Genomic DNA, 21,910 nt, shown 5'->3' with positions numbered 1-21,910 from the left:
TTATGATCACTTCTTAATGACCATGGTAGAATATTCTAATAGAATAATGTATAGTGGCATCATTATTCTATTAGAATAATATTAGATGTTGCATATACCTATATAACATTCTTACATGTCTAATCTTGTATTATAATAATTTGATAACAAAACATTATACTACAATCATTCGTATATACTTCAAAAAATTAAAGATTGAAAATATTAGAAGAATCAATATGTTTTCAAATGTATAACATATCATTACAACCCAAATGTCTCATACATCATCACAAACCAAATGTCTCATACATCATCACAAACCAAAACATCTGAAAAATGTCCAAACTAAAGAAATTCAAAATTTTATCTATATGGTATTATTGAACTTTATTGAAATACGAAAAAATCGAAATATATTTCTAGACACAACTATGCACTTTGTACCTTGGAGTTATTCAACAATGTCAAACATTTCCTTGAATTATGCCCTTTAACCCCACATGTTTTGCATGATCTTGATTGCTTGTTACCTTGAATAGTAGCCTTCTCCAAAGCACTTTTTAAACGTTTTCCTGTACCAGAACCTTTATTCTTCACCATAGGTGGATTTTCAACATCAACAACTTCAGGATTCGTAGTAGCTCTATAAAGTTTATCAATATGAGCTTCTTTTGTAACCGGTGATTTGTCTGAACCTTGTTCACCAATATCAGTCATAAAAACTTCTAGCTTTTGCATGAACTCTTCTAACTTCTTGTCATCATTACTTAATGAAGACAGGCATTGATCAAGCATGGAAAAAGCTTTGTATGCAACCTTCTCAACATTTCCAGACGAATCACCATATCTAAACGTCCTTTTCAAAACTGTGGTGGGGATAATATCTCTTCTCCATCTCTTAAGAATGTATCTTGACGAAATCTCTTGTATGTCATAAATCTTTAGAATACAGAAGATGTGTCTACAAAAAATTCCAAACTGCTCAAAAAGCATGCATGAACATTTCACCGTTAGATCTTCTCTGTTTAATTCAACCTGTTTCAAAAGTATTAGGATAATAAGTATATTCAAAAACGAAAAATTAGAATATTTTTCAAAACTATTAGAATATTAAGTATATTCTAATAAGAAAAATTACAATAATATAAAAAAAAAACTTAAGAAAATAATTTAGTAATAAAAATTAAAATATTAGAATTATAAAAATGTCAACATTACCTCAAAATCACCTTCACTTGTGTTAAAATTCCATTCAGAATCGATGTCAACTTTTTCTTTTTTCTCAACTACTACCTTCTTCTTTGATAGATTTGTCCTTTTATGTTTGACAATGCATATGTCCGAAACAACACCTGAAGTAACACTCTTCTGTGAACAAGAAACAAGTGAATGAAGAATCTCCCTCTGCACCATGAGAAAAATAGTCCTGGTGTATACCATAGATGCATGTTTCTCCATATCTTCAAGAGGTGTTTTGATAATTGGAATTATAGTAGATGTATCAAAATCAAATTTGATCTGATTATTCATTTGCCTTTCCATAACAGACTCAAAAGCATTCATGAAATTGTTTAACGTATAACCATGATGCGATACCCTATTGAATGCTGAATTCTCACTTTCCGACCGAGAAGTTGTTCTCATTAGACCTGACATCGGTACATCTTTAAAATAGGCTGGAATCCAACTGCTTCTCAAATCAAACATATCTTTCATCCATTTATTGTCTTGTAACTTATATTTTACCATTAATGCATCCCATCTCATTTCAAAATCATTCACAACAATTTTGGAGTCCCATACTATACTATTGTAGTCCGCCTTAAAATCCGATTCATTCATTGTTTCCCAGCTTACCTTCAAAAACAATTCATATATTATTCTGTTAGAATATAATATAGTATAAAAATGCATTTCATTTAATATATTATCCTAATTACAAAAAATATTTCATTTAATATTATGATAAGAATATAATACAGTATAAAAAGGCATTTCATTTAATATATTATTCTAATTACAAAAAATATGCCATTTAATATTCTGATAAGAAAAGAACAATAATGTCATATTTATATTGAAAATAATGTCATATTTATACTGATAAGAATATAACAATAATGTTAGTACCTTCAATGGAAGTTTACTTGTGATATGCCACATACAAAATCTATGTTATGTGTATGACAATACTATCTCAATAGCTTTTTTCATTGCTGGATCTTGATCGGTCACGACCATGATTGGTGCTTTTCCAAAACACTTCAAGAATGACCGAAGTAACCAAATATAGGAATTTGTATCTTCTCTACACAACAAACCAGCTCCAAAAGTGACGCACCTTTTGTGATTATCAATGCCAGTAAAAGGTACAAATACCATACAATACCTAAAAAAACACAAAAAAATACCATTAGAATATATAACTAAAAATGTTTATAATTCCAGAATAAATACCTGTTTGTACGATATGTTGCGTCAAACGAAACAACGTCCCCAAATAACTCAAAATTTTGTTTTGAAGTGTCATCAACCCAAAAGAGAGCATTTAACTGCTTCTTGTCACATCTGTATTCGAATGTAAAATTTGTAACATTCTCTTTACGATTCTGAAGCTTTGTAATCAACAAATTTGCATCAGTGCCCCCGATGTGACAATTTATATCCCTTGTAAAAATTTTCCAATCTATCTCTAGTCCACCAACAAATTCACATCCTCCTTTTATAACGCACATTAGCCTATATGCTGTAGTTGCCCCCACCTTTGCACTCGAAAGCTTATGTATAAAAGCTTGATCAACAACATCCAACTGACGTTTAGCTCTTGAAAGATGCATACAATCTTGATTGATCAATTTGTGGTTGTGCTGTTGTTCAAAGCGCCACAAGTAAACTTCTGAAGAATGTGGTATAACTTTGAATGCAACAAAAGCTTTGCAATTTGTGCGTTTACAATTGCTATTTCTCAATTGCTTGTTATGATCATCACTAATCGTGTCTAAGGTAGAAGTGTTTGGCAATCCCCCTCTATTGCATATAAAATATTTCGAAGTTGTGATTCCACTATTTTTCCTCTCTGTTGATTTTCTAATATCAAAACCAGATCTTAATGCATATCCTTTATACCACTTAATAACATCTTTAATATCTTTAAAAATTGAACCCATAGGAGGTAGCCAACTAGCTTCAACCTCTGGTATCCAAAAGAAAGAACCATCAGCTCCAATGAATTGTTTGCAAGAGCCATATTGTGCTGCAACATTGTCACTTTGCACTACAAAAAAGAATATACCACCATGTTAACATATAATCAGAATAATTTGCATTCATATGACTGTAATCATAAAAAACCACAATGTTATATGTGCATTATTCTATATGCATAATATGCAGTAACATGAACTTATCACCAACATCATTCTATAAAGAATAACCGATATCAGTAACAAAATTACCTTGGATTTCCGATTGATTTCCATCATTATGCAGAATCTCTGAATCACCAGAACTGAATTGATGATTTTCTTCATCGTAATGATCATTTCCGATGTCATTCATATCTAAATTATCCATAACTGTGACTAGGTTAAAAATTGAATATGTTATATGCAACTAACAATGAAAGCAATGATTACCTTGGGTTTCCGATTGATTTTCCTCGTTATGAAGAATCTCTGAATCATTAGAACCGAACTGATGATTTTCTTCATCGAGATGATTGTTTTCGATGTCATGCATATCCAAATCATCCATAACTGTTATCATTATTGATATATAAATGTATGTACAATATTCTATAAGAATAACATGCATTCTCATGAACTTATCACTAAGATGATAATGAAAAGCAAATAGATGATGTTAATCAAACGAAAACAGATGACATATTGCTGAAAAACATAATGATTGAATGAAAGTTAAAAATCAAACAATGAAATAGATGATGCATTGTCAAATAACATATTATAGATTAAATTGTTTTCTAGGTCAAACAAATTCAACAACAAATGATGTTTGATTGCTGAATTGGATGTCTCAACAACAGATGATGTTTGATTGTTGAAATCACAAATCATACAAATATAAAATTGGAGAAATCGATAATAGCTTGATGATTCAATTCATGAACTAGGTTAAAAATTGAATACGTTATATGCAAGTAACAGTGAAATTAATGAAAACTCAAACCTTGATCAATTGACGATTTCATGATGTTGAGTAAAATTCACAGATTGAAAGATCGTAAACAATCGTTGAAGATGAAGATTAGCAGAAATCGTTGAACACTTGAACCTTTACCGAAATCGATGATCACAGAGTTAAAATTGATCAAAAACACTCAGATTATCAATTGCAGATGTAGAAGAATCAAGAACATGAACTCGAAAAACACAAAAATCGCGAATTTAAAAGCTATGATTTAGCATCGTTCGATCAATGTCTAAATCAAATCGATTATCGGTTGAAAGAATATAAGATTAGAGATATAATATCGATCAAATTGAATTGAATAACAAGGAATGTTGTTTCATCGAATAAATTGGTAGAAAACCCTAACAGGTGAGATGATTTCTTGAAGACGTGAAAATTAAGCTAACCTGATCATCTTAAATTTAACCTAGTGACTAATCTACCCCTAATTAACTAATCAGTTAGATTAATTAGTGTTAATCCCTTTTTTTATGAGCCACAAGATCAAATTTGATCAAAGGCTAAAATTTGGTCCCCATGTCTCACAAAATATAGGTGGTCTCAAATGAACCTCTACCTATATATATATATATATATATATATATATATATATATATATATATATATATATATATATATATATATATATATATATATATATATATACTGTCTTATAAAAGAAATCCTACTATTTCTAAAAATAGATTGAATATAATAATATTATTTTTTTAAAACGTCCAAATTATTAAGCTTTATGTACAACTTATCATCAATATAATAATATTATAATTTAAGTCGTTCAAATGATTAAGCATATAATACAACTACTCGGTGCATAAGTTTCCTTATTTCACTAAAGCTTTTGACGTAGCGTAGATCGAGTCGTATTGAATCCTCTAGAATCCAAATATCTCGTCAAAAATCGTACTGAACCCAAAATTCCCAAAATTCCCAGATATTTAGGCCCCATCAATTACGAAACCCTTTCATGGAAGATTAGAGTGTCTACGTCGACAACCAGATTCCCCACCGACCACTCGTGATGCATCCCTCTGCTTGCTTGCTTAAACTCCTTTCAGCCCTACATCAGCCTGACGTGATTGGGATTATAGAAAAAGCGTCGTTTCGCTGCTGATGAAAACATCCTACCTGTTTGCTTCCGGTCAGCCTGACCTCACGATGAGGCAGAAGACTTGGCGGTGGGTTTTTCTTCTCGGTCGCGTTGTTTCCCCCAAAGCCGAGTGCCACTCTTGGATCTCCTTTTACCGCCACCTCTCCTTGATTGTTGCTGAGTCACCATCTTGACTTGCTCTTCAAGCCGATTTCATTTGACTTCCTCTTCAGGCCGACTTCATCTTCATTCTGTATTTAAGGTCCATATTATTTTTTAGGATTTAAGCTAATGTCTAATTGGGTATCGGTCTAATTTCTCCATCGACTGTCAAGAGCCCAAAATTAGGTACCCACGTTATTTCTTCCCCAAGTGGGTTCTACATTGCTAAACGCCTTGCTTGCTTCCAGGGTTTGTCGTTTGTTATCCCAACTGGTAAGTTTCTTTTCATCATTTTTAGTTTCTTTCTACCCTTCAATTTGTTTTTGGGCTTCACTCCAAATTGAATTGTTTAGGGCTCGTCGTACCACTTGGTATGGTTATGAAGTGCAAATGATTTTGTGTTACAAAATGTCAGGTGCATCTCAGAATTTTAGTGGCAAGGTGAAGGTATACTCCCTCTATCAAACTACATTTTTTGGATTCGTTATTGAAGATGCTCTGGTGGGGGTTGGGGTTAGGACCGTAGATGAACAGGGTAACCACACACACAATATATTTTTGCCAATTTAGACCAAATTTAGCTGATTGTCTGGTAAATCAAAGAAGTGCTTTTCTTTCCCGCTTGGTAGCTGGATCAGGAACTCAACACACCAAATGGTCCATAAAAATCCTCAACATATATCATGGAGTATCCATAGAGAATATCAGGTAAAAGTCATTGAGAACCATTATATCCCTTTATTTCCAAGTTTACCTATTATCACATATAAACTATAAAGATTGAAGTTAGAAATTACACCTTTTGTGTTTACTTTCATTAAAAGTATATCCCATCATATTCATTTTTGAAGGCTTGAGTTCATTTAGTTGTTATTTCTCTTTATACGACATTCAACTACCCTTAATTTGGGATGTGCCCCTGTAATCCCATTAACAAGCCAAAGAAAAAGTAATACCAGAAGTTGTCCAAGTTCAAGAACCCAAGAAGAAAATGTGAACAGGTGGTAAGTACGTCTCTCAAAATGATCGATCTTGATTTCCCTTTTCAATTAAAGTTTCTTCTTTCATGATGAATACGGTTCTCTTTGTCTGTTTTGGCATCTTCAATTTAAAATATTTGTGCAAAATTTCTGTGTTTCCTAGGGCAATTTTGGTAAACTATGAAAAAAGTTTTAAATTTTGTGAAGAACCCATCTTCTCTTTATTTTTTGATGTTCTTGTTGAGTTTGTTGGGTAAATAAGTTCATAATCCACACCTTTTTGGTACGATGTATTGATAACACATAGACACTTGTGATTTATGTTTTTATTGAATCTTTTAAGGGGAAATCCAAAAACCCACATGATTTTTGTACAGGTAGTGCCCCAGTGTGTGTGAGTGTTCTTTTAAGGGTATATGTTGTATGATTTGCAAACATTTTCAAATTTAAGGAAAAAAATCCCAAAATCCACATTATTTTTTACAAGCATATGCATACATATATGTTTTTGTAGGAATGTTTTCTTTCTGTGTCAAAAGGGTATTTCTGGTCAAATTATTTAACAAAAGTTCCATTATGGCAAACTTTTTTTTTAACTGTTCGTTTGAAGCTTCCAGGAAACAAAAATCCAAAATTCACTTTGTTGGAGAAAAGAATGTGAGCTAAAAAGTTTATTTGTTTAAAGAATAATCGTCCTTATTTTGAGAAACATTTTCCTGTTAAAAAGTTGGAATTAGTCATGAGTAATTTTTACTTCTCTTTAGCTTTTTTTGTTTTTTGTAATTGCTAATTTGCTAGATATATATCCTCTGTGCTTCATAATCAAAGTGGATTACAATTCCTCTTTCCCGCTTCTTCTCCTTCTTACCCCGTAATCTGCTCAAGATTTGATTTCGATTATTTTAACAAATCTTTATCTTATGGGTTGATTCAATATTGGCAAACAAGAACAGAGGAGGAGGACAGCAGAGAGGCAACAATCGGATTCATTGTGTGTAATTGTTCCTATCGATTAAGAGATGAGAGCAACTGGAAAATTCGAGAGTGTTGAGGGTTTATGATGTCATTAAGGATTTGGTAAGTTGTATATATTAGTTATTTTCCATTGATTAAAACACTATACCTTTGGCTTGGCATAGAAGAAGACGGAAACAGTAGAAGTCAAGAGATAAGAAGGTGGTTTATGGTTATTTTTATTGTCGATACAGATTTTATAACAACTAATTCGAATTTGTTATATGTGGAGATAGGATGGGATTACAGCTCAAATATTTCTTCCATAAATTCAACTAATGTAGGTTCCTTCACAGATCTGGTTATATTAAGCTAATGTCATCAATTAGTATTTGCTTTCTTTTTGTAATAATAAAGTGTATTTGGTGTTGTAGGAACACTAGAGTGCAAAATCAGGGTGCATGTTTCCATTTAGTTGACTACACTAGAAACCAAATCTTCACAAGGGTCTAATGAGGTTGACCAATGTGGTCAAATTTGTCCAGTATTGGAAGCTTTACCTGGAGTGGATGTATCATTTGGTTCTGATTACTCTGAGGGTATCAGTTCTCAAATTCATGGTAATTACCAAGTTTTTCACCTTTGTGTCTTTTTAAATCCCTCGTTTTGAATACCCAAATTTCTTTTCCTTATTAAATTAACATGAGTTATGCTTTTGGTCCTTCACTACAAGTAATTTTGTCAATTTTGGTCGTAAAAATAAAGTCATGTTACTTGGGACAAAGACCAAAAGCGCTACAAAAAGCTCAAATGAGGGCTAAAATTGTGTAGACCCTTTTTTTTTTGGTTGTACTTGATAATTGATACCACTAGATACATATGTTCAGGTGGAAAAGTACAAGATATCAATAAAATGAGATCCATATTTAGAAAACCTTCATCTCAAAAGATGTAATCTTGCCATTCAAATGTGTTCTTCTGAAAATTGTAACATATTTGAAAAAATGTCAAAAAAATGATAGTACCAATATTTTAAATGCAAATGCTACTATATTATCATTGATCTGGAATGAACTTTTTGGGTTTTTTGAGTACTAACAGGTTTCATTTTTTTTTTTTTTTACAGATGCTGCTAAACTTAAGGGCCCCTTATCCTAGGCACTTAGACTAGACAGCTACATATGGTTGTTTTTCTTTCACCGACCTCACGCTTGAGTTAATTGCTGGTAAGCTGCCTGCCTACTTCAACCTTACCTCATCGTGACGCTTTGCTGAGTCACGCTCTATTAACAGCTCTGGTCGCCACCTCCTGCTGTGTTTTTAAAGGTAATCTTTTTATATTGATTTCATTATATACAGACTTTCTCCTTCTTCTCTTTCTCTTCGATTTTTTTGCTACCTCTCTCGAGACTACTTTGGGCGAGTGATTTCGTCCTCAAATCGAAGCTATATGATTAGGGATTTTCTGTTTTGTTGTTTTCGTTTGCTGGATTATGGGTCAATCTTTACACAAAGTTCGATCTGTTGTGTGTGTTTTAAGTTTTAACACCTCTCTCTCTCTCTCTCTCTCTCTCTCTCTCTCTGCGAAGTTACTTATTAATTTCTTTGTTATTTTGTTGATGGTTTAGATTGCTATTATAGCCGAAGAAGGCATTCTCCACTACCCGATGTGACTACCCCGAAATTTGAAGTTATATCCATCGACACCAGGTACGTTTTCTATAATAGTTTGAGATTTTGGGTTTCATTTTAAACTGATTATTGATTAAACCCAAAACACTGCAGGTGGGTTCAACTGAATTTGTGATTGAAGGTTAGATATGGGTTATGTTTTGCTTTGGGATTAGATTGGGTTTATTACTCCATTTTGGTTTGAAGATCAGATATGTGTTTGGATTTGGAAAAGAGTATGACTATAGAAAAAGGGGGCTAATGGTGAAGATATAGCCAAAAATCGACTCAGCATCTGTCTCTTTCCTTTCTCTATCTCTCTCAATGGAATCTTAAACCATGAAATTAGATAAACTTTTTATGTATTTCGTATGCTATTTTCTTTTCTGAATACCTAATTTAATCAGAAAAATATTATTTATGGCAGATTTGTTTGATTGGGTTCTGAAGCAACATTGAAATCAGGCATGGATACTTCTATGGTTATTTCTCTTTTGGTTTCTGAAATTTCCTTGTTTATAGAAAGTTAATGTCATGGATGAAGAACACCAATATATTTTTATTTGTATCCCAAAACGACCCCACACTATTATTTGCAACAAATACGAGCCACATAATATTTTAAACAAAAAACAACCAACCAAAAAGAAACTTAGCATCGTCAAAAAACTATTCGTTATAAATAAATCGTTGGTGTATTGTTTAATTGCATGGGCACTGAATGCTTTCCTGGTGAATCATTTTTGTTTTAAGAACCAATTTGAGGTTTTGGGTTTATGTTGTTTTTTAATGATCGACTATTGTTGGTATAAGAGAGAATTTGAGATGCCAAGCATTGTGGCTTATTAAATTGCTTGATGTAGGTTGAGATATACGCTCTAAATGGATTGCTAAATGAAGAACAAAATATCAATTTTATGAACCTTTTGTTGCTCAATTTGTTTTACTATTTTCCTAATGTATGTATTTTTTAAGGAAAGAACAAAATATCAATTTTATGAACCTTTTGTTGCTCAATTTGTTTTACTATTTTCCTAATGTATGTATTTTTTAAGGAAATAACAGTATACCCTAATGGAAATCTTCAATAGCATTTATGGTTTAAACATTTTCCTTAAGTTGACTGATGGTTAAGGCCATATTGGTTTTTTTTAAGGGTTGATTACTAATCTAGCCAAATTAAAAAAGTAATTAACCATTTCTAGCCAAAAATTAGAAATTGTCCCAAAATAGCCCATGAAACCGTAGGTCTTTAGAATCCTCTACTGTTTCGCTAATTCGTCTATTGTTTCGTGTTTAGTATAAAAAAATCATTTTGAAGATATAAAACCGTAGGATTTTTTAAAACCTACAGCTTTCTCTTTATAAAATATGATTTCCCAAACCGTATCTTACGGTTTTGGGTTAAATCTACGGGTTTTTTTTTAAGAAAACTACGGTTTTGGGTAGAAGTCTACGGTTTTGGGTTTAAAAAACCACGGTTTTGTGCATTATGGACTTGTACACCGTAGGTTTCGTAAGAAAGCTACGGTTTTAATTTTTTTTTCGGTTTTTTTCAAAAAAAAAAAGTTATCCCCATATACAAAACTACTCATAATCAACAATATGGTAAATTTTGAAAAAAACCGTAGGTTTTTAGACAAAACAGTAGATCATTTTTAATCTACTCTTTGGGAAACAGTAGACTTCTCAAAGAAAAAATGTCAAAGTCGTTAAAGATTTGTGGTAAAAACGCACAAAAATGTAATAATTTTCACTTCAAGGATGAAAAGTGTCAAATTCACCAAAAATTTGTGGCAAAAACCTAATGGAAAAAACGGCAAAATGTACTAACCCACTGTTCTAAAAGAGATCCTGGGTTCTATCCCAGTTATATACTAACCCACCGTTCTAAAAAATAAATAAAAAAAAGCTAGGGGGGTTGAATGTCAGGTCCTAATTCATAATAAATATTGATGATAAATAGCTAATATATTAGTTGAAATATAAGTATTTGTCGCCCATCGAAAAATAAAATGGTTGTGCCGAAAAACAAGAACCAAAATCGAAAGATAACTATCCCCTCATCTCTCTTCTCACCTGTCTAATACTTAGGTTCCCTAATGTTTGGTTTTTAATTTATGCTTTTGGAGTGAACTTGATGGTTTGATTTCTGAATGAAATTAAATAATCGATGACATGTTTCTTAAAAAGAAAATATCCGTTGAAAGGAAACTATTAACCTGAAATGATATGCCAAAAAAAAAAAAAAATCGTCGTCTGAAAATATTACGCAAAAAAAATTGTTGTCGAATGAAACTAATTGCCAAAAGAAATTATTTGTTACCGCCGCATTGCGCGGGTATACAGCTAGTATATATATATATTGGTCCCTTGATTTACATATCCGGTCCCTGTACTTCTTTAATTAATTTATTCATGTCCTTTTGTTTGTGTTCCATTCAACTTCCCATTTTTTTGGCAGAATTGGTCCCTGTATTATTGTTGGAAGTTAGGAATACTAAATTTGGATGTTTTTTGGCAACTTTGCTCATTATTTTTTACCCATTTTGACACTTTTGGTCATTGCAATCAATATTTTTACACTTTTTTGGAACCTTTTAATATTTAAAGTTTGGCCACAAAACTTTAACGGTTTGACAACTTTGATCCATTTTCTAAAAAGTTGCTAATTCCTACCCATTTAATTCTTTAGCCATTTTCATGGTCCTTGCAGTCAAAACTTTTATATTTTTTGTCCGGGGCAAAGCCCGGACTTTTCATCCTTGCACTTTCTATGTCTGTCATATTTATCAATTCGGAAACAACATTGAGAGCTTCCGGCCCCGCGCAGTGGGATAATCTTTCTCGTAAATATAATAAAGAAGTTAAAAGTTAGGAACAGTGACTGTTCCTAGGGTTTTTTAAGTCTACCTGGGTTAGTCTACAGCCTCAACTACTGGATAGCCTTCTGCTGCCACCGCTCACCGTCACCTCATTGTATCTTTATCGCCTCTCAAATCCATGAAAGCATCCTCATTGATACTTCCTCAAGATCCCGTTTTTCATCTCTTGCTCCAAAATGTGTCGATTGTTCTCGTCTCTCATACTAACATTAATCCTCTTCTGCTCTACCACCGCTTCTTCCGCTCAGACGAACCCATACGTCTTCTCCTCCTATTCTTCTTCATCTGATGAACCCACAAAAATCCAATATTGTCACAACCTCTTAAAAGCTCACTGATGCTCCCTCTTCTTCTTCCACCCCGTCGCCTTGCTCTCTCGCCAAAGATCGTCTGATCGGGTAGCAACGAAAGATGCTACTGAAGAGCTGGCGACATCGGCGACAAACCTTCTCCCTTTGTACATGGATTGAAGCTTCCATCTTTGATTGGAGAACATTCGGCGCCTTCGTTTCAGTTTCAGGTTAGAAAATCGATTCCCCCCCCCCCCCCCCGTTTTCCTATTCCAGGTTTTGTGAGGAAAAGCCCTAGCTTGGTCATTAATCTCCCGGTTCGTCATCTACCTTTTTTTCAGCCATATTCACTTTATCAAGATTATGCATTTTGTAGGTTGAGGAACCACAAGCTGACCTAAGAGCACTTGCTTCATCTGAGAAGTATGTAAATCAACTCGTTCATAACTTTGTTAATATTGACAGGTACATTTGATTGCACATGAAGTCGGTTTTAATAAAATTTGTATGTTTTGTTTTAAGATTGTTCATCAATGTTCATGTAAATTCAACAGAAAGAAAGAAAAGTAGGTTTGATTTCTGCACATGCTCGACTTCTGTTATTCCTAATTCATAATGTTATTTCGGTTTAAACTAAAGAAAAGTTATAACAAATCTACAACTTTCCTTGAATTTGTTGATTTTTTTATGATTATTCGGTTTATAGGTTACTTTTCGGTAATATACATGTCTTGCTATATTTTTAGGTTTATCCTCGAATTGACTAATTTGTGGTTTGTCAGTTCTTTGGATTTCTGTTTTGTGATAACGGACACGCACATGTCACAAACATGGTCCGGCATAGAGGATTCAGACCAACTACATGGATTCAAACTCAAGGTTTTACACTCTTTCTTCTTTTTTTCATTTAATGTCTTAATATTGGAACTGAAGAACGAAGATATGTGTTATTATAATGATGTTCTTAGTACAATAGAAAGGGAATTATGTGTTTTGCTGTTTTACTGATGCTTAGTTTCAGTTTATTAATGTAGGATGAAGATACGATGAAGAAAGAAGATGACAATTGGTATTGTACATATTATTGGTGCCCAAAATTATAACGTGTTGGTAGATCATTAGCTATTGACTGTTTGAGGGTAATGTGGGTAGTTTTATTACTACTTCTTGTAGTGACCTTTTTGCATTGCTACTATTGATGTTACTTTTAAGATCTCTTATTCATTAATATATTCTGTTACAGGATGGATTTCAAGCATATATATGAAAAGAAGGCTATCATGGAGTACATAAGGTCAAAGCATGGTCAATCTAAATGTCCAATTGGCGGGTACATAAATATTTAAGATCTATTATTACTTAATATGTCAAAGTACATTGCTATTTCCTTCCATTTTTGATCATGTTTTTTTTTTTTTTTTTTTTTCTTTTTCAGCATGCCCTAATATAATTATTGCAGAAAGAGCATAGAGGCTTTCACAGAGAAATCTAAAGAAAAAGAAACAAACATATTATTGAACCCTCTGAGGTTTATCGATTTTTCCTTTAAATTAAATATAATTACATTTTCATATAACATAAAATGTAAAATATGATTTTTAAATTGTTAATCTTTTTCAGGTTGTATTGTCTTTCAGTGGTATTAACTATGAGATGTTTGTAGAGTAGCCACCTTTGTTTCATATATGGTAACAAAAGTAATTTTCCTAATCACCTATTATATGCTTGGAAATTTGAGTTTACTATACTCACAATTCGGTACGTTTCACTTGCAGTTGCAAAGCAATGACAATGGATATTGATGTGTCGACCTCTATTAATGTAACTGTCAGGGAACGTATATACACAACTAAATATCCTTACGATATCATAGGTTCTATGTAAGTTTTTTGTGTGGTTTTCTATTTTTGAATGTTAATCACATCGTCATGTAACTGCACTTCATTCAGAGCTTTTCAAATATAATATCTTGATTTTTTGATGTGGGTTTATTGCTTCATCAGACTAATATCTTTTGTGCAAAATGCAACATACCCATTCCATTATTCAATCTGTCTACCCTTATTAAGATTATTTTATATTTTCTGACATAGCAACAAAATAGATTGTTATTCATTGTTCTATATATATATATATATATATATATATATATATATATATATATATATATATATATATATATATATATATATATATATATATATAAAATGGATGGATGCTATGATATCAAATAACTGTTATATTCATGTTGGGCAGATTTAACAAACTATCGAAAATAAAAATTACGTACATAATCATGTTTCATATTGTTAACATACAACAATAATACAAATTAACTTTTCATTAACTTTTCATTGAAGGCTTCCAACCCCGCAAAGCAGGGGACACTTCTCCAGTTTTGATATTAAAATTAAGTAAGAAAGAGTGTCAAAGAAGTTAAAAAGTTTTATATTAATACTTAGATATAGAAAACTGAATAACATGAATGGTTATTGCCATGATTAATTATATATGTTAATAAATAAACAATGATAAAATATAAGAATAATAATAAAAAGAATCAAAAGATAAATAAAAAGTTTGGAAATTCCATATCATCATGAATAAACAAGCAATAATAAAGTTTCATCATGTAGTTCAAATTTTTTATGTGAAAATGAAAAATCATTTAGTTAAAACCTATTCAACTTTCCATACTCATAATTTATACCATATTAATTTGATTACTTAATAATTATAAGATATAAATTAAAAACATTTGAGTGATAGTTATTAATTGGTTGAAAGTTAAAAGATTGTGGATGTTTAAAATGAATAATATGCAAAAATGATGCTCTATCTACAACCTCAATCATTTGTATAATATCCCAAAAATTATAAAGAGGTTTTTTTATTTAAAATAGATTAACCAAATAAAAATCTTATACTTAAAATCATTAAGTTGCATTCATTTATTTGAAAACCCTAATGTTAACAGAGTTAACTTACAAAAACAGCGGAAACCAATAGTTTCGATGCGTGTGTACAGTCTCCCTGAGCTCTTCTCACGAACAACCTGTAAAACATTTAATCCACAACTGTAAGCATAAAGCTTAGTGAGTTCCCCAGTATACCACATATTCTATTATATATACAATACATCCACATTAAGTCCTCGACTCTAGTGCTGACTTGCCAACTCTTCTATCAACATATATAACATATATAACAATCATTAATGCCATCTACTGGCACTCCGTTACCGGCTCTCGATCATCAACTACTACCGTCTCTCGGTCGTCATGCAATCATTGGCCTTGTACCCAAACAACATCCATACTATAGCCAATGCTAAAACTGACAATCGCCTCATGAATACACACTCATATATAGTTGGGAGCCAGATAGACAGTCAAACAGATGATCCCATCCGAAAGCAATAAGTCAAACAAGAACCATGCAATAAGTATTTGGACCAAGAGTTCTCAGGCTATCTAACTAGGACTACATATGACCCCTAGGGTATCCACTTGATGACCATCCGAAACTATCATCATCATAACGATTCATAACTATATAAATGCTATGATCCAATCATAGTCTTTCATACATGTAATGTGATCAAACCACAATCTTTCATATAGGTGTTGTGATCTAACCACGGTCTTTCATACAAATGTTGTGATCCAACAAAAAACTTTCATACATGTGTTGTGCTCCAACCACAGTCTTTCATGCAAAAGTCACAAGGACAGTCTATCATAACATAACATTAGGTATCCTACACTGCACATCCATATAAAGGAATTATCCCAGTCAACTATCATGACACCTAACAATATCATACAATCAACATGCAAGACCATACTAGTCTAGCATGCCATGACACCAAGTGTCCTATACTGCACACGTATAACAAGGAGTTATCCTAGTCAATTAGCATACATGTACTCTAACAGTCCCATTATCTTAACAAGCAAAGGATATACAATGTAATACGCGACATAGTGAAAAGACTCACTTGAATCGTGTCACACCCCGAAATCGATGGCGGAAACGTTCCGGGGCGGAGGACGTCATGTGTAGCATCACAACCAATGAATAATAGCAATCATAGCAACACAACCAGTACAGTGAATACTAAAATAAAAGTGTTTACACCAGTTGAAACTTTGTCTAAAACTTGTTTGAATTACATCCAATAGCTTTGTATAGTATAAACATAAAACTCTTATTGCTCCAGTTCCTCGAAAATCCAGCAAGTACCTGTCTACTGATTTCCTGAGAATACAAGCAGTTTAAAAGAGTATCAGCATAAAGCTGGTGAGTTCATAAGCGGTGGTTTGTACTAAAAATCGTTGATGAGTTCGGAAAATATTTGTATAGTTTCAAGAAAATCCGATATTTTCCTTAGTGAAAATGTAGTGTTATCAGTTCTGTAATAAACCATGAATATATGTATGTTTCCAAGAAAATCCGATATTTTCTTTAGTGAAAAGGTAGCGTTATCGATTTCGTATAAAACCATGAATGTTCGTTACTGAAAACTGTAGTGATATGCGAAAATACTACCTCATGTGACTAGCTAAAACTAATCATGAAGTGTAAGTATTTTGTATGTGAAACCATTGCATAATCGGTTCTGTTTGAAAAACCCTGGCTTTAGCCAGTATACGTAGTGTGTATCAGTCCTATTTAGTAAAAATAAAACTGTTGAAGAGTGCCAGGTTGTAAACTAAAGGTGAATTATACATAATGTGAGTCGTATAACCATGCTTGATATGACTAGAGACCTTTCCAACGTTCTTCAGGCGTCGAGTTAAATGACATTTGTACATCTCAGGCGTGTCCGCCTAACTGTAGCTAGCAGTCCAGATGTGGGATTGTCAGTCCCGAATAGATCTATTATGTCTTAGTGCATATGTTTAGTAGTGAAAGTTTCTATACTTCATATGTTTTAGAAAAATCCCCAAACTATACCGATTATAGTTTGCATGTAAAACGTAGCGAGTAGCGTGTCCGGAAAAACTATGCAATTTTAGTGAAAACGTCCCTTATGCTCAGCATAGTACAAAAGGGATTTAAAGTATGAGATTTGCATAAGTTTTATGAAAACATTTATGTTTAGCTTGTATTCCCCCCCCCCCCCCCCCTGAAAACATTGAAAAAATGGAAAAATGTAGGGGTATGAACTCACAGTTGTTGCGTGAAATCGTTGACTGAAATGAAGATCCTCGAGTTGTTGCACGACACTTAACGAAATCCGGGACTTGATCGAATCGAAGAAAATGAGTTTTCAGCCAAAAGCACCACCAAAAAGATGTTTACGGCCGTGATCTATAGTTTACGGTTTCTGAAGGCTCGGTGAGTTTACGGCCGTAAACTCAAGAACAGAGTTTACGGTCTTTGAAGGTTGGACCGTAAACTCAAGAACAGGGTTTATGGTTCTTGAAGGTTGGACCGTAAACTCAAGAACAGGGTTTACGGTTCTTGAAGGTTGGACCGTAAACTCAAGAACAGGGTTTACGGTTCTTGAAGGTGGACCGTAAACTCAAGAAAAATGGTTCTGATTGCTGATTTCGAAGAGACAAGTGCTCTGAGACGTTCCAAAATGACTCCAAACGTGGTTTCTCGATGTTTTTCCGAAATTTGAAGGCGCTTTGAGTGTTTACGGTTTAAGGTTCTTAGAGAGAGAAGGAGAGAGTTTTTGGCCAGAAATGTTCTAATGAAGGTGGAGGTATCGTATTTATAGGGGTGTTGTGGGGGGTCCACTCTTCACTGACCGTAAACAGGTTTATGGCCGTAAACGAGTTTACGGCCGTAAACACGTTTACGGTCGTAATCTCATTTAGACCGAAAATGCTTGCTTTTTCGAAATAATCGGGTTTCCGCGCGATTTTTGGTTCCGACTCGTAAATAATTTAATTATATACATAACTAGATTATTTTCAAAACCAAGAAGTTTGACGGAAAAGTTAACAAATTCGAAATTTTATTAACGAAACTTGCGTAACGGAAACGGACAAAGTTTCGGGTTGTCACATCATCCCCCCGTTAGAGGGAATTTCGTCCCGAAATTTGAACGCAGAACACAAATCATGGATTAGGAAAGAGATGCAGATATTTCTGTTTCATCTGATCTTCGCGCTCCCAAGTGAATTCAGGTCCCCGCTTGGCATTCCAGCGAACCTTCACTATCGGGATGCGACTTTGTTTCGTTCGTTTGACTTCCCGATCCATAATTTCGACAGGTTCTTCCACGAAGTTGAGGTTCTCGTTGATTTCAATCTCGTCGAGAGGAATCACAAGTGTCTCATCAGACAGACACTTCTTTAGGTTCGATACGTGGAAAACAGGATGGATGTTGCTGAGCTCTCGGGGTAACTGAAGTTTGTATGTCACGGGACCGATCCTAGCAAGGATTTCGAACGGCCCAATGTACCTTGGGTTTAGCTTTCCACGTTTCCCAAAACGTATCATGCCTTTCCAGGGTGAGACCTTCAGAAGGACGTGGTCACCAACCTGGAACTCCAAAGGTTTTCGTCTCTTATCGACATAGCTCTTTTGTCTATCTCGTGCGGCTTTCATTCGTTCCCGGATTTGCACAATCTTTTCGGTTGTCTCTCGGATAATTTCAGGACCAGTGAGAGTGTTGTCGGGGGCTTGACCCCTGACTAGCTGCGTGTCACCCACCTCAGCCAAGCACAGAGGGGATCTGCACTTACGGCCATAGAGGGCTTCAAACGGCGCAGCCTTGATGCTGGTATGGTAGCTGTTGTTGTAGGAAATTCCAACCAAAGGAAGATGAGCGTCCCATGATGCGCCGAAATCGATGACGCAGGCTCTCAACATATCTTCCAAGGTCTGAATTGTTCTCTCACTCTGTCCATCAGTCTGCGGATGATAAGCCGTGCTCATATCCAACTTAGTTCCAAGAGCCTTCTGTAGAGACTGCCAGAACCTCGATGTAAACCTGCTATCTCGATCGGAGATAATGGATGCAGGTACACCATGAAGGCGAACTATCTCTTGAATGTAGATCCGCGTGAGTCTCTCCATCTTGAAGTTTTCTTTGATTGGCAGGAAGTGGGCGGACTTCGTTAATCGATCGACAATTACCCAGATGGCATCGTGCCCACTCGGAGATCTGGGTAACTTGGTGATAAAATCCATGGTTATCCTTTCCCACTTCCACTCAGGTATTTCCGGCTGTTGAAGTAGACCTGAGGGCTTCTGATATTCGACCTTCACCTTGGCGCAAGTCAGGCACTTGCCCACGAAGGTAGCGATCTCTGCTTTCATGTTTGGCCACCAATAGAGCTGTTTGAGATCCAAGTACATCTTATCCGAACCTGGATGAACGGAGTATTTCGTCTTGTGAGCCTCATTCATGACAACCTCTCTGTACCCGCCGAACTTTGGGGTCCAGATCCGGTTCATGAAATAGTACACTCCGTCTCCTTTGACCTCCAAGTTCTTGTCCATTCCTCGCAGTGACTCATTTGCCACGTTCTCGGGTTTTAAGGCTTCCAGCTGAGCCTCTCTGATTTGCGCGGTTAAATGGGAATGGATGGTCATTGTTAGTGCCTTCACCTTACGTCCTGAATACTCCTTTCGACTGAGGGCATCTGCTACCACATTGGCCTTTCCGGGATGATAGCGAATTTCGCACTCGTAGTCACTGAGTAACTCTACCCATCGCCGTTGTCTCATGTTTAACTCCTTTTGATCGAAAATATGTTGCAAGCTCTTATGGTCGGTGAAGATAGTGCACTTGGTTCCATAGAGATAGTGTCTCCAGATCTTTAACGCAAAGACCATTGCTCCCAACTCTAAATCGTGAGTTGTGTAATTGACTTCGTGTGTTTTCAACTATCTCGAGGCGTAGGCGATAACCTTTCCTCGTTGCATGAGCACACAGCCTAGGCCCTGATTGGATGCATCATAGTAGACAACGAAGTCTTTTGTCCCTTCGGGCAGGGACAAAATAGGTGCGCTGCATAGGGCCTGCTTCAATGTTTGAAACGCAGTGTCTTGCTTGACTCCCCAACTAAAGGTTACCCCCTTTTGCGTCAGGGTAGTTAAGGGCTTAGCGATTCTGGAGAAGTTCTGGATGAATCTGCGATAATAGCCCGCGAGACCCAAGAATTGCCGGATTTCTGTGGGTGTCTTCGGTGCAGACCAGTTCTCAATCGCCTTGATCTTGGAAGGGTCCACGTGTATTCCTTCCTTGCTAATCACGTGTCCAAGGAAATTCACCTTCCTGATCCAGAATTCGCACTTCGAAAATTTCGCGTATATCTTTTCTACCCTTAATGTTTCCAACACCTGCCTTAAGTGCTGTTTATGGTAATCCTCACTCCGCGAATGGACAAGTATATCGTCGATGAACACAATCACGAACTTGTCTAAGAAAGGGCGGCACACCCGATTCATCAAGTCCATGAATACTGTCGGTGCGTTGGTTAGACCAAAGGGCATTACTACAAACTCGTAGTGTCCATAGCGAGTTCGGAATGCTGTTTTGGGCACATCATTTTCATGAACTCGCAACTGATGGTACCCTGATCTCAGATCGATCTTTGAGAAATAACTGGCTCCCTGAAGTTGGTCGAAGAGATCGTCGATTCTGGGTAAGGGATATCGGTTCTTGATGGTCAGCTTATTCAGCTCTCGGTAGTCAATGCACATCCGAAAGGATCCATCTTTCTTTTTCACGAATAAGATCGGAGCTCCCCAGGGTGAGGAACTCGGCCTTATGAATTCTTTGCTGATCAGCTCATTAAGCTGACTGGATAATTCTTGCATTTCCGTTGGCGCTAAGCGGTAAGGAGATTTAGCTACAGGAGTAGCTCCGGGGATTAAGTCGATACGAAAATCGACTTGGCGTTCGGGAGGGATTCCTGGGAGATCTTCAGGGAAGACATCAGGGAAGTTGCAGACTTCGGGAAGACTCTCGAGGTCTTTAACTTTTTGCGTCACGTCTATAACGTGAGCTAGAAATGCATGGCACTCCTTTCGCAGATACTTCTGGGCTTTGATGCACGAAATGATACGGAGGTTCGAGCTTGGCTTATCACCATAAATCTTAAGGGCTGCGCCAGAGGAAAGATTGAGACGGATAGCCTTCTCGAAGCAAAGAATATCAGCACGATTGGAGCTTAACCAGTCCATAACGATAATGACGTCGAAACTCTTGATGGACACATGCATAAGATCGATAGGAAAAGAATAATTGTCTAGGGTAAGGGTACAACCTATGAATATGTCGTTAGTGCTCTCCTTCTTTCCGTTAGCCATCTTGACGGTAAATGTTTCGGTTAGAGGTTGGGATTTACATTTGATTAGATGTTTGAATGTATGACTAACAAAACTCCTCTCCGCACCCGAATCGAAGAGAATGCATGCATAAGAGTTGTCAAGGAGGAACGTACCCGTAACAACGGTAGGATCAACAACTGCTTCTTCCTGGCCCATCACCAGAACTCTTCCTGTATTGCCACCAGTTGTTGCCTTGGGGCAGTTTCTCCTGAAGTGCCCAGCCTCTCCACATCCATAACAAGTTTGACCAGCGCCTGCTCCCGAAGCCTGGTTGGTTGGTTGAGCCGGTGTCTTGCAGTATCGAACTGTGTGTCCCTTCCTTCCACAGTTGTTGCAACTCAGCTCACGGAAGGGTCCGTGATGATGGAAGTTACACTTGTTGTA

At 35.4% G+C, this 21,910-nt stretch overlaps 2 protein-coding genes and 1 long non-coding RNA gene across 15 annotated transcripts; 2 read left to right on the top strand and 1 right to left on the bottom strand.

The window, feature by feature from the left end:
* Positions 1–269: 269 nt before the first annotated feature.
* LOC145139182 (protein FAR1-RELATED SEQUENCE 5-like) lies at positions 270–3,747 on the bottom strand. The gene is made up of 7 exons (XM_079073099.1): positions 3,618–3,747; positions 3,438–3,563; positions 2,440–3,256; positions 2,176–2,371; positions 1,201–1,839; positions 427–1,017; positions 270–311 (listed from the first exon to the last, which is right to left on the bottom strand). The coding sequence occupies exons 1-7, from the start codon at positions 3,745–3,747 to the stop codon at positions 270–272; spliced, it is 2,541 nt and encodes an 846-aa protein (XP_078929225.1).
* Positions 3,748–5,050: 1,303 nt separating this feature from the next.
* On the top strand, positions 5,051–9,558 carry LOC145138210 (uncharacterized). Of its 13 annotated transcripts, none has more exons than XR_013721392.1 (7): positions 5,051–5,546; positions 5,633–5,719; positions 5,862–7,720; positions 7,815–8,000; positions 8,507–8,706; positions 9,009–9,090; positions 9,166–9,558. It is a non-coding gene; the product is annotated as an uncharacterized LOC145138210 (long non-coding RNA). The 13 variants fall into 13 exon arrangements; XR_013721389.1 differs by having other exon boundaries at positions 5,620–5,719; XR_013721398.1 differs by having other exon boundaries at positions 5,051–5,719; positions 5,862–6,154; positions 7,380–7,720.
* Positions 9,559–10,815: 1,257 nt separating this feature from the next.
* On the top strand, positions 10,816–14,207 carry LOC145139181 (uncharacterized). Its single transcript, XM_079073098.1, has 9 exons — positions 10,816–10,877; positions 12,360–12,456; positions 12,603–12,691; positions 12,973–13,105; positions 13,261–13,295; positions 13,470–13,556; positions 13,662–13,754; positions 13,847–13,923; positions 14,002–14,207. The coding sequence occupies exons 1-7, from the start codon at positions 10,816–10,818 to the stop codon at positions 13,669–13,671; spliced, it is 513 nt and encodes a 170-aa protein (XP_078929224.1). The 3' UTR covers positions 13,672–13,754; positions 13,847–13,923; positions 14,002–14,207.
* Positions 14,208–21,910: the final 7,703 nt, after the last annotated feature.

This window comes from Lactuca virosa, chromosome 9, assembly GCF_052849685.1.
Source record: "Lactuca virosa cultivar CGN04683 chromosome 9, Lactuca_virosa_CGN04683_v6, whole genome shotgun sequence".
Classification (NCBI taxonomy): Eukaryota; Viridiplantae; Streptophyta; class Magnoliopsida; order Asterales; family Asteraceae; genus Lactuca; species Lactuca virosa.
This window is presented reverse-complemented; position numbering and strand designations above follow the sequence as displayed.

Excerpts from the sequence above, each read along its gene's own strand:
- LOC145139182 (XM_079073099.1), bottom strand. The coding sequence starts at position 3,747 with ATGATAACAGTTATGGATGATTTGGATATGCATGACATCGAAAACAAT. Across the intron at positions 2,372-2,439 it reads GCAACATATCGTACAAACAG|GTATTGTATGGTATTTGTAC; the intron begins GTATTTATTCTG and ends GTGTTTTTTTAG. Across the intron at positions 1,840-2,175 it reads TGAAAAAAGCTATTGAGATA|GTAAGCTGGGAAACAATGAA; the intron begins GTATTGTCATAC and ends TTGTTTTTGAAG.
- LOC145139181 (XM_079073098.1), top strand. The coding sequence starts at position 10,816 with ATGAAAAGTGTCAAATTCACCAAAAATTTGTGGCAAAAACCTAATGGA. Across the intron at positions 12,457-12,602 it reads CGCCTTCGTTTCAGTTTCAG|GTTGAGGAACCACAAGCTGA; the intron begins GTTAGAAAATCG and ends TGCATTTTGTAG. Across the intron at positions 13,296-13,469 it reads AAGAAAGAAGATGACAATTG|GATGGATTTCAAGCATATAT; the intron begins GTATTGTACATA and ends ATTCTGTTACAG.